This window comes from Aulostomus chinensis, chromosome 9 (genome assembly GCF_037954235.1).
Source record: "Aulostomus chinensis isolate RoL2024-O1b breed Wild chromosome 9, RoL_Achi_v1.0, whole genome shotgun sequence".
Taxonomy (NCBI): Eukaryota; Metazoa; Chordata; class Actinopteri; order Syngnathiformes; family Aulostomidae; genus Aulostomus; species Aulostomus chinensis.
The window spans coordinates 6,346,380-6,360,555 of record NC_141328.1 but is presented as its reverse complement, the minus strand read 5'-3'; the positions used below and the strand labels follow the sequence as shown (position 1 = coordinate 6,360,555).

Sequence of the window (14,176 nt, the reverse complement as noted above, 5' to 3'; positions counted from 1 at the left end):
AATACAAAAAAAATTGGAAGTGTCAATCGTTCAGTCAATATATAATATTTTTTACTATCTGGGCTTGCTGATGCACATTTGCATATTTTAATCCACCACATACTGCAAACAATGTAGCATTTACAGTAAATTAGTCCATATTAAGTGCGTAGATGTTAGTTGTTGGTTTGAATTATTTCCGATGTGAAAGGAATAAACATAAGCATGCCAGAATTGTTATTCCTCCTCATTAATAAGAGTGAATATAGCTTCTGAATGATTCATAGTCAGCAGTTATGTGTCGTTATTATAACCCACGAATGGTTATGAGATGCTTATTTCCTAACATGACCATCTGCAGTTAGAAATTACAGTTACCATCCGGACCAGTTCATATCAATAAAGGGTTCATAAATTCATGCGGGTCAAGATGTCAGAGGATAAACACAAACCAAAGGGGTCGATCAAGACCTGAACCCACATGAAGGTAACAACTTTACTGTTCTAATAGCTATTACTTACATCTTTGAACCACGTAAACAAATACGTTAGAAATATCGTAAGAATATTAGTTAAAACAGCATTCATCACCTGTTAGTGCCTGTTTGTGTTGTACTTCACTGAACAGTTTTGCTTTTTGTCCAAGCAGCTGATTAGAGGCAGGAAGCAGGACATTTCTGGTATTAATTTGACAATAAATCGTGCTTTTAATATCAAATGTTTAAGCTTCAAATGTTACAACAGTGGTCACGGCATGAGGTAAAAATAGCATTTTGTAAACTCAGTGTTCTAAAACTGTCATTCGTGGTAGTGAAATGACAAAAAAGAAAAAAAGATTTAACAAATTATAAAAATACACTATTGGCAGGCAGGTATGAGTGCGCTGCCTCCTAGGAAGAAAGCATTAGAATACAAAATGTTTACGTCATCTCCCTTCACAGTGTCAGGAGTTGGAGTCGTATACACAACAGCAGCAGGTGAGACTTCAATCTTGTGTTTACTGAGATGTATAAGAATGAAATGCAAACATAGTTCCACAGTAGCAAACCGTAAACAGTGTCTGTGCGGCTTCAGGTAGCAGAGGTAGGAGAGACAAACTTCAGTGATGCTTCTTTGTGGACATGCTAGATAAAAAATATTCATGATCTTGCACTTTTTCTCAGGTGCATCAGCTCAAAACGGATGTAGACTGGTGCAGGAATGAGTCCTGAAACCTGGGAAGGACTCAATGTTGTGGTCCCCTCGCCTCAAAGTCATTGGAGATTTTGCATGGGTTTTCAGTTAAATGCCTGAAATAAGGTCTGTGGTTACTACAGGCTTAAGATATTATAGAGTTATGTTCTACAGCTCAAACACTCCGATAAATACCACACTTTTATCATCTGAGTAAAAATGTTTGCTAACAAGTGGCTGAACAAGACAACGTGTGTTACTGTTGACATCAATTGGCGCCATGCTGCATACGAGCTGGTTGTAGTTTCTTCACAGCCAAACGTTCGCTTTATACTTCTAAAGACTGCATTAGCGCATTTGTGAAGATGAGCTTGTTTAACAAAACCTGTAAATCTCATAAATGTTAGCTTATTTCTGGCAAAAATCCAAAATCCTGTGTAAAATTCTGTTAGGCTTTTAGTCGAGGGAACCCAAGGTGATGCTCATGTCGGGGTTGGACTACAAATCCTCACCCTTGCGTCATTCTATTCACATTCCAAATGCCACCTGGTGCAGTTCTACAGTCCGTGTGCGTTAAAGATTCTATTCAGAAGTGTATTATTTACCAACGAGGTGGCAGGATGTCAAGAGTTGGTGAGTAAAAAAAGCAGCATTACAGCGCAGTCACTTGTCTGAGCACTGAGCAAGAAGTGAGGAGTCAACAGGCCTGTGCGCTAGTCAGTTAATTCCAGTAAAACCAAGTTCAGCTTCCTGCCTTGGGTTTCCCTTAGATAACAATCTCCAAGTCATAAGCAGTTCTTTCATTTTTCATTTCATCGGGGGGAATGAGTGGTGTATTGCAACATTCCTCTTTCACATTTTTCTCCTTGGTCTTGACTTCCTGTCTTTTTTTAAAAATACAATCATAATTTCGTTTAACCTCAAAAAAAGCAGAGGTGAGGTACTGCGGTGAGAACATCTGTAGTGAGGGGGGGAACTCTTCCAGATGGTGCTGCGTAACGTTAGCTGGGTAGACAGGTAGCTGTACTGTAGGTAGGTTATACCGAAATGAGGTACCTAGATTATACCGGAGGAGAGGACGGTTTCGCTTGCGTCCGCGTGTAAGAGAGGGGGGCAAGCGGAACAAAGGTAGAGGCATTTCTGATAACAGTGCAGAGTGTGAGGCTGGTGGTTGGGCCTTCTGGACCCTGGGAGATTCAGGGATTAGTGTTGCAGGCACGGCAGTCGTGGGAAAGGTTTTCAGCGATGGCGTTGAAATCCTTGGCCTTTCGGTGTCATCAACCACCGACATCTGACTTGGCTCTGACTTCTCCTGCAGACGGTCTTCTGGCTGTGGAAGTCTGCCCAAAACGGATGGCTTAGTGAAGGAAAAATCCTCCTCATACTCCATTACAGACTCAGGCAGCGGCTGAAATATGACATGGTTGTGGCGTTGACAGAACAACGTGCCACACACGTGGCATTTCCTGCCATCTTTGACATGCAGCAGTTTATGCCGCTTCAGGTTGTGACTTGTAGGGAAGGATCGATCACAAATGTTGCACGGAAAGGAGAGTTCTCCTGCTTGGACATCTTGAGGTGCCGGCAAACTATCTGCTGGGCTTGGTTTTCCATTAATTTCACAGCAGACAGACCTTCTGTCTCCATGCTGCTCTGTGTGATTGACAAGCTGTGAGGGAGTGGCAAATTTCTCATCGCAAAAGTCACACTGATAGTCACCTGCTGGTGTAACGAGGGGTTTTATGAGCACGACGGGATGGATTCTGTCTAGTTCTGGAATGCCTGCTGGTTTTTTAATCAGAGGTGATGTCATCGTTTGAGAGGGTGGTGTTTGTGGTGTCCCATTACCTGTGTTCACATCAGTAGTCATGTTTTTTTCCTCCTGCAAGATACACACAAAAAGCAATGAAGAAATTTTAGATATGGAAGAGAAACGTTCCTCAGAAGATGAGGGATGTTGCTGTTTTGGTTGATCTGACAACTAAACAACTGCTAGTCCAACTATCAGCTCTTCACTGTAAACCTTTAAGCAAAAATGAAAAAGTGTAATGTTTATCTAACTCCGCAAATTAAGGGGAAAAAAAAAAAGGTTGTGTCTGCTACCTTTCTAACTGCTGGGGTTGGCGGTGAGGGTTCGTTTTCAGTAGATTCCAGTAAAACAGCTGACGGCTGGTCCAGGGAGCTATCGACGCTACCTGGAGTTTCCGCCGTTTCCACAGTCGTCGTTTGGCGTCGGCGGCGTCTTTTTCTGCTCCCATAATAAAACCTTTGAAAAGACGAAGTATTTATTTCAGAATGTTATTGGAACAGGAAACAGTAACACCTCAGTAACAAGAAAGACATTTAAAAGATGAGTGACACTGTGGTAAGACTGTAACGACACATGATGAACTAGAAATGTTCAGACTGACTGTCCACAATGGCACGATGCGACTGAACTGAACATCGAAGAGCTTGTAAGTTGCAACAAGGTTTAGAAGTTAAATGGCAGTTTATTCAGCTTTTCTCTTCCTGTGAAACGTGTAGCGCTCATTATAACTTCTCCCTTCTTCACATTGCTTCATTCGTGTGAAACCAGAAGTATTCAGTGAAACACGTATGAAACAGAAAATAAACTTATCCTCGAGCCGAGCGGTTCAAACAATATCACAGTTATTTCAGGCAATCATCCTCATACCATTAATGAACACTCAGCAGTTTTGCACGTCAAAATTCCAAAGCATGAGCTGCACGGTATAGATGCTGAAGTGATAGAGCAAAAATGAACTCTTTAAGCCTGTTTACTTCATCCATTCATCCATCGCCTTCCGCTTGTTCCTATTAAGGGTCGCGGGGGGGGGGGGGGGGGCTGGAGCCTATCCCAGCGTCTACGGGCGAGAGGCGGGGATCACCCTGGACAGGTCGCCAGTCCATGGCTGTTTATTGAATATTTCAAATTATAGAATTTAAGAGAAAAAAAAAAAAGATTCTGGAAAATGCCTTGTGATGAAGTTCTTATCTTAGTTTTTAAGTAAAAAGTTCCCTTCAAAATTAGGTAGCAGTTCTGAAAAATGAAATTAATAAAGCCGCATGAGAAGTAATCCATGAGTGCACACACAGGGGAAAGCATTCATCATGTTAATTGACCTGATGAACAAGGGAAAATTCCACGTGATCTTCTGAATGTTGGGTGCCAATACATTGAAGAATTTGGAACTGGACCATATCAACCATTTTTGCTAGAAAACTGACAGAAAGTAGTAATCAGACATCTGCTGCTACTGATCAGCTTAGACGTGTACACGTGTATCACAGTAGATCCCCACGAAAAACACCTGATGAATGTGTCCTGAACAGAGGTTGACAAGTAGCTAATAAAATTGTACTTTCCTTCCCAAAATATGATCACACGAAGCCTTTAATTCTCATCATAAATTTCAACTGAATGTAAGTTTTAAGACTAGTAGGACTGAGGACGATTTGCTTCTTAGTTTAAAAATGAAAGTAAGAGAAAATAAGAGCAAAGCGATGCAGCTGTGTATTACCTATCATAATCATATTACACATGTTTTTGACCTTAGACTCAGCGATGGGCTCAGTTACAGAATATCTGATGCACTTACATTTCAAATAAATTTATTTATGTAAAGAAAAAAGAAAGAAAAAAAAGCGAGTTCAGCATGTGAAATTAAATTGTTTTACAGTACACCCATTGTGAAATATTAAAATAATCAAGTGCTTGATCCTCATTGATGTCTTCAAGCCGTCTTGAAGTCACATTTTCTCCCCAAACAAAACCACAACGTTATAAACCTTCAACTGTTCGAGGGAATTAAGTGGTATTCTACAACTTTAGACGCAAGACAGGATGGTGTAACGTTTGTAGTTGTTGATTACTGGCTAGCACTATAATAATTTACCGATATAGAGTTAGCTAGCTAACCAGCTGGTTAGTACTTACTTTTTCCCTTTCTTCTTAGGACTCTGCAGCTTCGCGCATGTAAACACCGACGGCACAAAATCAGGACTCTCGCGGTCCATGGATGCTTCTCCTGTTAATAACACCCAAGATTTTAAGAATACGCCAATACATCAATGGATCAGCTAGCTGATATTACTTGATCTAGCTATTCATATTACCTGATATGAAATGAGCGCCACAAATCCGAGCATTTCGTTTGAGCTCCTCCACACTCCCGGTCACTTGCTCGAGTGCTTTTAGCCATAAACGCCGCCGGTTGGCCTGGAACACACTGTTTCCTACCGGTATTCTGTAAAATTTTAGTTTCCTGGCAGATGAGTGTCTATTTTTGCAACCGGACACACAACAAGCTGACATCTTAACTTTAAAACAGTTTGGATACGGTGCTAGCTTCGATGGAGAAAGTTAGCGGCAGCAGCAGCAGCAACAGCGAAACACGGCTTCCGTTGCCAAGATGCGCGCGCAGCTACCGGAAGTCTACTGGACAGGGCGCCCAAATGTACCAGCTGATGCAAACCAAACGGTAAACACCCAGTGCCAAAAATCAGCAACGTGTACTGTATCTTACGGTCTGTCTTCGTTTGATCGAAGTATTTGCTGTAGCATTGAACAGAAACGTACATGTTTTCTCGCGGGGGCTGGGCTCCTCTGCATTCAGCTCACGGTGCACTGAGGACCCCTGCTGGCCGGTGTTACATCTCATTCTGCATCGCATCCGATGTTGTGCCTATCTGAAAAATATCAGCAGTTTATTTTTGATTGCATGCCGTAGTCTGTTCGTTTGTGACTACATCTAAATTTTTGTTTAACAGCTGTCACAATCTACATCCCAATAAACCCATTTAATCCATTGGGATTTAGCAACTGAAGCATCAAATCTCTTCTAATACTCCATAAATTCACTTGGGTTACATCAAGAAGGAGCTCAGATTTGTCATTATTTTTTTGACAGTTTTAGAACAGGTTTTGTTGCTATATTGACATGATAATATTGAGTGTTATTGCACCATGATGTCAAAAGGACAAGTAAAGTGGAGCATGAGTTATAAATTTTATTCATGTTTCATCATTAAAAGAAATCCCTACATAAATCTACTGTAGAAATATTGATCGTTATATCAAACAAGTGATTTTCCTGTCATTTGCCAGTATAGTAGCAGAATCTGATGTGCATGTGTGCCGGATTTGTGCAACACTTGTAAACATGTTGTTGCATATAACTTTTTAAATCTGATAATATTAACGTAAAAGTTTAAATTTTAGCATGAGTCTTGATTGGTTGTTTTCTTGTCAGTGAGTCAGCAAGGATGGGTTAGACTTGGGAAGCAGCAAGATATGGAAAAATAAGTATAGCAAGCTATTGAAATGATTCTTTGTAGCCTAAAACTGTTTAAAACATCAGAAAGCAAGTACTCAGCGGTAGAAATATATTCCAGTTATGGAAGTACACAGAGGGCCTCATTCGTTAAATGTTTCTGGGCAAGGAAATAGCAATTACAATCAGGCTTTGGCTCATTTCTGATTTGAGGGTTTAAAACCCTCAAGTGTGTTAAAGTGTCATGGAAGAGGCCCAGATTGTGCATACACAAGTGGATCAGTGTGTTTCAACTGCAACACTCAGGAAGTGATGTTTCAGTGACATAATTTCCAATCATCGTTGTGGCAAAATGAATGCATCTCACTGCATGCAGTTAAAACTTTACAACATCAATGGGTTTCCTTTGCACAGCAGCACCAACTACATATTCATAATACTTCTGTAGGCCTCTGTGACTACTAACAAACGTCTCAGCGGTGACGCTACAGTAATTAGGACAGAGGCCAATAGAGTCTGAGCTGCTCTGGTCTCTGCTCGGGTCTGTAATCATTTGCCATGTGTTAATACTTCCCATCAGATGTACTTGTGCAGCCCATGATGCCTTAGTGGCCCTTTGTGACTCTGTTTTGACTCAAGCCCAAGTCATGTGACTTGCATCTGCAACTCAGCGGGCATTTTTTTTAGATTAAAAATTAGGCTTTGTGATATTTCTAAGGCCCACAGTGACCAGAGAAGCCCCTTCAGGTCTCTCATCAATTTCTACCACAAGCTGTTTGCTCAGAAATGAATGCAAATATTTAATATTCCCCATTCAAATTTCTAGCACAGTTTCTCTTTTAATTCTTCATTGGACTCAATAAAGTTTAGTCAGTGTCATTATATCACCAACAGATGTCACTGTTGTTTAGGGTGCATTTTTTATCATCAGTTTAAGGATCCATGGGGGGGTTGGAGTCTATCCCTGCTGACACTGGGTGAGAGGCGGTAGAAGGAGGTTCACCCTGTACGGGTAGCCAGTCTGTTGCAGGGCCATCAGGAGCAAGTAGGGGCTCAGTATCTTGCTCAGGGACACTTGGACATGGTCACCAGGGGACGTGAGGATTGAACCAGCGACCCTTCGGTTGCTTGACGGCCTCTCCACCTCCAAGCCACGCCAGCCCCCCAGTATAAGAATTTCAAAATAATTTAAGATAGAAATAAGCATCACCTGATCCAAAGAAACATTAGTAATGAATTCTGTACTTATTTTCATGAGTTGACTTTACAATGAGCAATGTGTCACAAACGCATTAATCCTTCCTGTTCACTTTGTTCACATCATTCTAGAGATCTTGAGCTGGAGCCTGAATCTGATATGGAGCTACCCAGGTGAGCTTTAGAATAGCACTGCTGTACATTCACAGTCTGGCATGACATTCTGCAGAGCTGCAGCTCAGAGTCGAATCAATATTGTTTCATTTCCACACATCTCCACTATGACCGATACCACAGTCTTCCTGTTGTGTTTGGTATTTTCTCAGTACACATGAATGCACAGTTGCTGGCACCTGGTAAAGGACTGTAGTTGTCACAAATTTGAATAACAAATGAACTCGTAGAATACAGTTATTTGCTTATCAAGTATATTCCTCGATATCTTCAAGCACATGACCTAAAAAGAACTTCAAGTGTCCCTGTGTGGTTTCCTGCCCTCCTCCCCCCTCTGTTCCCTCAAGGTGACTCCTCCATCTGCACCCTCCCTGGTCTTGCCAATCTCCCCTTCTGCAGTAACCATGGTACAGTAACTGGGATCTGATTCCACTCTCTTTCTGTGAGCTGTAGCTATCTCACCTTATCCTCCAGCAATGCACATCAAGATATACACTGCTGCTTTGTTCCAAGTGTGTGTGTGAGTGTGTGTGTATGTGTGTGTGAGAGAGAGCGAGAGAGAGAGAGAGAAAGAGAGTGAGACGGGGATAGGTTGGTCATTAAGGACTAAGAAACTGTTGAAAATAACATCTAAGACAGTGTTTTGTTTTCTTATTCCTGTTGCCTGACTGAGTGCATCTCAATCACATTTCCATCTTTTCTATTAGCTTTGAGACATGAGGTGTGTCTTTGTACCGGCTTCATTTGATTGCACAGCTTCCCCCATTTTAATTACCCTTTTCTTCACCCTTCCTCATGTCATCCTTAGTGGAATAATAGAGGGGGGGGGGGAAGAGGAGGCGGATAGAATACTTAAAAACCCGTAAGTAGAGCTGCTGCATGGCTGTGACTCATGGGTGGCCTCTTTTTGGATGGAAAATTCCAGTTTTGCTCACAGGTGGGCAACTGTAAAGCTGTTGTGCAACACGTTTGACTCCAGCATTTGAAAATGACAGTGAACACAAACAACTGTTGAGGTGTGCGTCACAGTGTCTACCTTAGCCTATGCTGCTGCTGTTACTGTCTCTACAGTATTATGGGATAAAACCCAGTGAAATTAAGTTTCTCAATCTATCGGTCATTCTTTTTAGCCTGTTCCCACTTATAGTCATGAAATATGGGTCATGACCAAAAGAATGAGATTGTGGATACAGGCGGCCGAAATTATGGCTGACATCACACTTTGGGGATAAGATGAGAAGCTCAGTCATGCTTGAGAGAGTAGAGCCAATACTCCTTAGAGCAGAAAGGTTTGGGCATAAAATAAGGATGCCTCCTGGTCATCTCACCAGGGATGCCTAGCTGGGAAGAGGCCACGGGGCAGACCCATGACCATGTGGAGAGATTATAACTCCATGCTGGCCATGGAGCGCCTCAGGGCCCCCCTGCCAGGGCTGACTCATGTGACCAGGGAAAGAAGTCTTGCATCCCCTGGGGGAACTGCCACTCCTGTGATCCAACTTCCAATGGATGGATCACAATTTGATCCATTTGGTCTGATAACATTTGGAAAGTCTCGAGGATCTGCATGGTTAAATCATTTATCCACATTCAAGTTCTCAGAGGGCCAGCAGTAGGTGAGGCAAACCTTCTCTGCTGTCTCCTGACAGTTGCACCTATAAAACGATTCTATTCTGTATCAGAATTTCATCCATTTGATTTGATGAAACCTGGAAAGCTAAGAAGAGGCACAGGATAAAATTATTTATCCACATTCAAGTCAGCTGAAAGGGTTAACCCAAAGTACATATGTAACCCTCTGCACAGTTAGCCTCGCCTGGTTGTAGAGTGGTGGAAAAATGGTTTCCAGTGTCACACACTATCAGAACTTGACCCATTTGATCCAATAACATTTAGAGAAAAGTGTGAAATTAAATGATTTATCAATATTCAACATAGCGGAGGGCTAACCACGTGTAGCATTGTCAGCCAGTAAGCATCACCTCCCTGCAGCCAACATGCAGAAACTCCATACACTGACTGTGAAATGCAGATTTACTTGGCAATGGGCTAAATGAGCACTGCATGAACTCGTTTGGCAAGGTTTTCAATGTAAGGGGCGTTCAATTATTTGTTGTTCTATAGCTTTAACAATTAAATATACACAGTGTTTGTCCTCTGTCCCAACACATGTATGCTTGCCATGTCTGACACCTCACAGTAGTTGATGGGTGTGTCGCTGCCTGCTGACATTGACGCCTGTGCAGTGATGCTGACAGCCGTCTCTGTTTACCCAACAGCAGTACACCACCGCCTCAGCCGCATCCGATGGGAGCGCTGTGGCTCCTGCCATCACTCAGTTGTCTGGTAAGGGTTTCGCCACTACAACGCAATTACACATTCATTTCATTCCCACAGTACACTAGCTCCCATCCCCCTCTACTGCTTAGGTCTGCTCTTTCTCCATATCTCTGCCCTAACATACCTCCTCCATCCCTACCTGATATGACCTCCCCTATATACACTTTCTCCTAATTTTACACCTCTTTCACACTTTCCAACACATTAGCAGTAGGTTCAGATAAATACATAAAGGACAGATGCAGAACTGGAGCGAGAGTGGGGAGCTGGAGGCCAAAGGGTTGAAAGATGAGAGGCAACGTAAAGGGAGAAAACAGCATGAAATAGTGTGAAATGTTGGGGAGGACAGAGTGGAGTGGGAGGGAGTGAGGTTGAGTAGAGAGCCCGGCTAATGATATATTGATTTGGCTCAGCCTGGGGCAAATATGTAGGAGTATGTGGGAGGAGCCGAGTCGCAGCTTGCAGATGTTTCAAAACACCTGGGTGGGATAAGTTTAGTTTATTATATGCTTCTGCTGAGGGGAAGAGATGCACAATTTTTAAACATCTCACTACGGTTTATGTGTATTGATACAATAACATCATTTATATTTCAGTTTTGTAGTGAAGTGCTTGCATCTTAAGAACAATTTGAAGGAGATTTTCATTGTTTCTACGTTAGAAAATTGATAGCTCAGCTGCCAGCCAGAGCTCCGACCTGGATTAGAGTAATAGAGAAGCCTTTGGCTATTAAAGCAGACATTTACAGAGAAGTTGGTCATCAGGGAACACATTGGGGGAAATCACTAAGGTGGGAGAGGGGAGGGATGGAGTGGAATTAATAGGATTTTGCTCATCGTAATGCATCAAGGTGTGCATCTAGTATGCGTGTGTGTGTATGTGCATGTGTCCCTGTGGGCAAGTGGGTGAAAGATGATGATATTGATTATTAAATACATTGCTCTGTTAATGATACAGTCTTTATTGATCTGGAGAATCAATGAAGAGGGAGGTGATGATAGGAAAACTCCCTGGAAATTATTTGGAAGCTCACAGCAGCACAGGGGGCAGGTTATTCACCCTAGAGCCAGAGATGATAGTGTATTTAAGAAATTAATTTAGCTCACACTGTGTCTTTGTTGATCAAATATTCCGCCTGGCTGTGCCATCCACCTTCCCTCTGTGTAAATGTGACACCAGGTTTGGTCCATGCTGTTAGACTGAAATTCAAGTGTAATATTCTATGACTATGGGATGAGACAGGGTTAGCGATCCAGCCATAGGAGGTGAAGTCTGTATTAGCACTCAAATTAATCAGGCCACTCTCTGGAAGCCTTCCTCCCCTATGGCACGGTGATAATCATCTTAGCCTTTGGAACGCCCACTCCTCTTTTTTTTTGGTCTCACTTAAATCCCTTTGTTTCTCAACCTGATGCTTGGGTTATACACTCTTATCCTCCACCATCCTTTCTCTCATGCTCTCTTCACCTCTGTGTCACTCCCTCTGATTCTAAATTGTAGTTTCTTGCACCCAAGTAGCAAATTACATGCAGTGAAATGTCTTTAGGTCTCAGCCGGCCTAGTGTCTGTTCCCACTTTAGTTTAGAACGAGTTGTACAAACCGACCCCACTCGCCGCTCCCCTCCTTCCTGTGTGATGTCTGTTGTGACATGATGGCAGAACAAGGTGAGAACTGGGAATAGAGGGTTGTGATGAGTGAGGATTTGAGAGCAGTGACGGGTTGACGTCAGGGAATAACACCCCTCCCCTCCCATCTCTACCCTCCATCTCCCCAACAACCATGAAAAGCCATTAATTTGTGCAAGAGGCCCAACATATCCTACACGCCTGTCAGCCTCTTGTGATAGATAATTCAATTCTTAATTCTGTTCAACAACTCTCAAGTGTGTCTGCTTGCCTCCCTCCTCTCAAGGATAATACAAAAGAAGCATCATTATTTACAAGGTATTACAGCAATCCTTTTCAGTTAGAGCTCTCTATTAACCACAATGTTTAAGAAAAAAAAAGAAGAAGAAGCACTGAATAGTTTCTATTTGGTTTGATTTATTCGGGAGTTTGAACCCAGATTTAGAAACAAGGTTTGCAAGATCACAAAAATATGAGTTAGTCAGAGGAAATCTTCATCACACACAAGGGCTCACTGTGCCTTCTTCTTTGCTCCATGTTTTTCTGTTCCCCTGCTGTTCCCCTGACTGTAAGGTTTTGACTTTGAACGGTACTGCTGGACATTTAATGAAAATTTAATGCAATGTGTGTCAATATGACCTACTGAACTTTGCAAAGCCCAATGTTTGTTATGTGTGGGGTTCTGCAGTAGCCATAGAGAGATTTTATTTGTGGGTGCAAATAGAAAGAGAGAGAATATTTCAAGCCATATAACCTGTTCCTTCAATATCATTCATTTGTGGCATCATAATATAACTCGTTCCCTTAATTTAGTTAAAGAGATCTTAATTTTGTTATTTTATAGTTAGAGAATAAGTTAGAAATTGTGTCTTCAAAATAATTAAATTCAGAGAATATTTTGATCTCCTTGGTTCAAAACAGCTAAACTGAGGGAACAACTTGTGTTTTGTGGCCTGAATTTAGTTATAATTAGTCTATGCCAACCAGCCCTAATGTGCTAGCACGAGTGCGAAGCCCCTAAACCCTCACAAGGCGATAATTAACGTGTTCAAACAAGATCAAAATTGACACCTCATGGAGGGTGCCTGATATTGATCCTTGCGGGACAGCTTGATTGGGGCTTGAATAGAATTCGAGCCCATCAGTACGTGAGAACTCTACCAGGAAGTTTTATTTTGAGCCTCTGAGCAGAATGATCAAAACTGAAGCAAAGCATCTTATTTAGCAAAATGCTGACATCAAATCTATAGACTGTAACTCAAATTCATCCTCAACAACCAAATTAAGCTTATGCCCTCCGTCCAATTGTTTTTCCTTGGGTTCCTGACTCATTGTTCTGCTGCCCAATGTTTCCTCGACCGTTTCTACTTCACAGGGTTTCATCTCTCAGTCCACATGTTGACTTTCCCTTCCCTGCTTTCATCTTTTTTCGTTTATCAATCTCTCCACAGTCTCTAAAGTCCCAATCTCAGTGGTGCTCTGAGGCAGTGGGCCCCCATCGTTTCCAGTGTGAAATGGCTTTCACATACACACGCTGACTTCTGCAGAATGTGAATGAAGCCAGCGCGAAGGGTGGTATTGTATGACCCATCAGGCATAATCCTCACTCGATAGAGACTATTTAACAACATGCATACATTCACAGATATACACACAATCTGTAATCAAAAGTAAAAACAAGTGAAGTGTGAAGTGATCTTGCAGCAGTGTATTATATTCTGGCAGTCTTTGACTCCGAGGAGTAAATAAATAATGAGAACACTTAAAATTCTGCCAGTATTCCATTGCTCCGCTGCTGTCAGCCCTATGCCTCTCCCTGGGAAGAAACAGGCTGTTTTTCTTTTTTCCTTTTCATTCCACATATTTCTATTCCTTCTACTTTAACCCCCTCATCCTTCTCTCCACCTCCTTTACGTCTCCTTTTTTACTACTCCCTGAAACGCCTCTCTGTTGAGTCTCTGTCAGATGGTGCTCTTGCCGCCTTCTTTTTCTTTTATTCATGTATGCATAATATTTTTCATTAACATTTTTGTGAGACAAGACTCAAATCCTCTTTCTCGTGCATTCTGGTAATGCAAAACTTGCAGAATGGAGATTACAAGAACACAAAGGTGCGAATGTGTTTCGGTTTTGTTTTTTTTTTGCTCTGCCATGTCCTTTTCACATCTGAGGAGATGAAATAATTACAGAGCAAAGGTAGAGTTCAATGAAGAAATATAAGGACATCATTCTCTTTTGATCACGTGGGAGTGAATGAAGGACGATAAAGATGAGTGGATACTATTAACTGGCATTTAATGGTATTTAAGCAGGAAACAGATCTTGATGTGAGCTCTACAAGGCTGATCTGTCCGGTTAAATGTGATGATCTCTAGTTGTCTCTCCCCTGTGGAACAGGCAGTTGATATTTC

At 41.9% G+C, this 14,176-nt stretch overlaps 1 protein-coding gene and 1 long non-coding RNA gene across 2 annotated transcripts; one reads left to right on the top strand and one right to left on the bottom strand.

Moving 5' to 3' along the window:
• Positions 1-31: 31 nt before the first annotated feature.
• Positions 32-5,670, bottom strand: LOC147255591 (uncharacterized). The gene is made up of 4 exons (XM_086213390.1): positions 5,272-5,670; positions 5,093-5,183; positions 3,256-3,418; positions 32-3,034 (listed from the first exon to the last, which is right to left on the bottom strand). Exons 1-4 carry the CDS (start codon positions 5,468-5,470, stop codon positions 1,919-1,921), a joined length of 1,569 nt encoding a protein of 522 aa, XP_086069516.1. The 5' UTR covers positions 5,471-5,670; the 3' UTR covers positions 32-1,918.
• On the top strand, positions 5,615-14,172 carry LOC147255590 (uncharacterized). The gene is made up of 5 exons (XR_015117859.1): positions 5,615-5,636; positions 7,758-7,799; positions 8,147-8,206; positions 10,079-10,145; positions 13,217-14,172. It is a non-coding gene; the product is annotated as an uncharacterized LOC147255590 (long non-coding RNA).
• The last annotated feature ends 4 nt before the right edge of the window (positions 14,173-14,176 follow it).

Bases quoted from the DNA above. Each gene is read 5' to 3' on its own strand.
- LOC147255591 (XM_086213390.1), bottom strand. From the start codon at position 5,470: ATGTCAGCTTGTTGTGTGTCCGGTTGCAAAAATAGACACTCATCTGCC. The intron at 5,184-5,271 runs GTAATATGAATA...TGTTATTAACAG, and splicing joins TGGCGCTCATTTCATATCAG to GAGAAGCATCCATGGACCGC. The intron at 3,419-5,092 runs GTAAGTACTAAC...GTCTTTTCAAAG, and splicing joins CCTAAGAAGAAAGGGAAAAA to GTTTTATTATGGGAGCAGAA.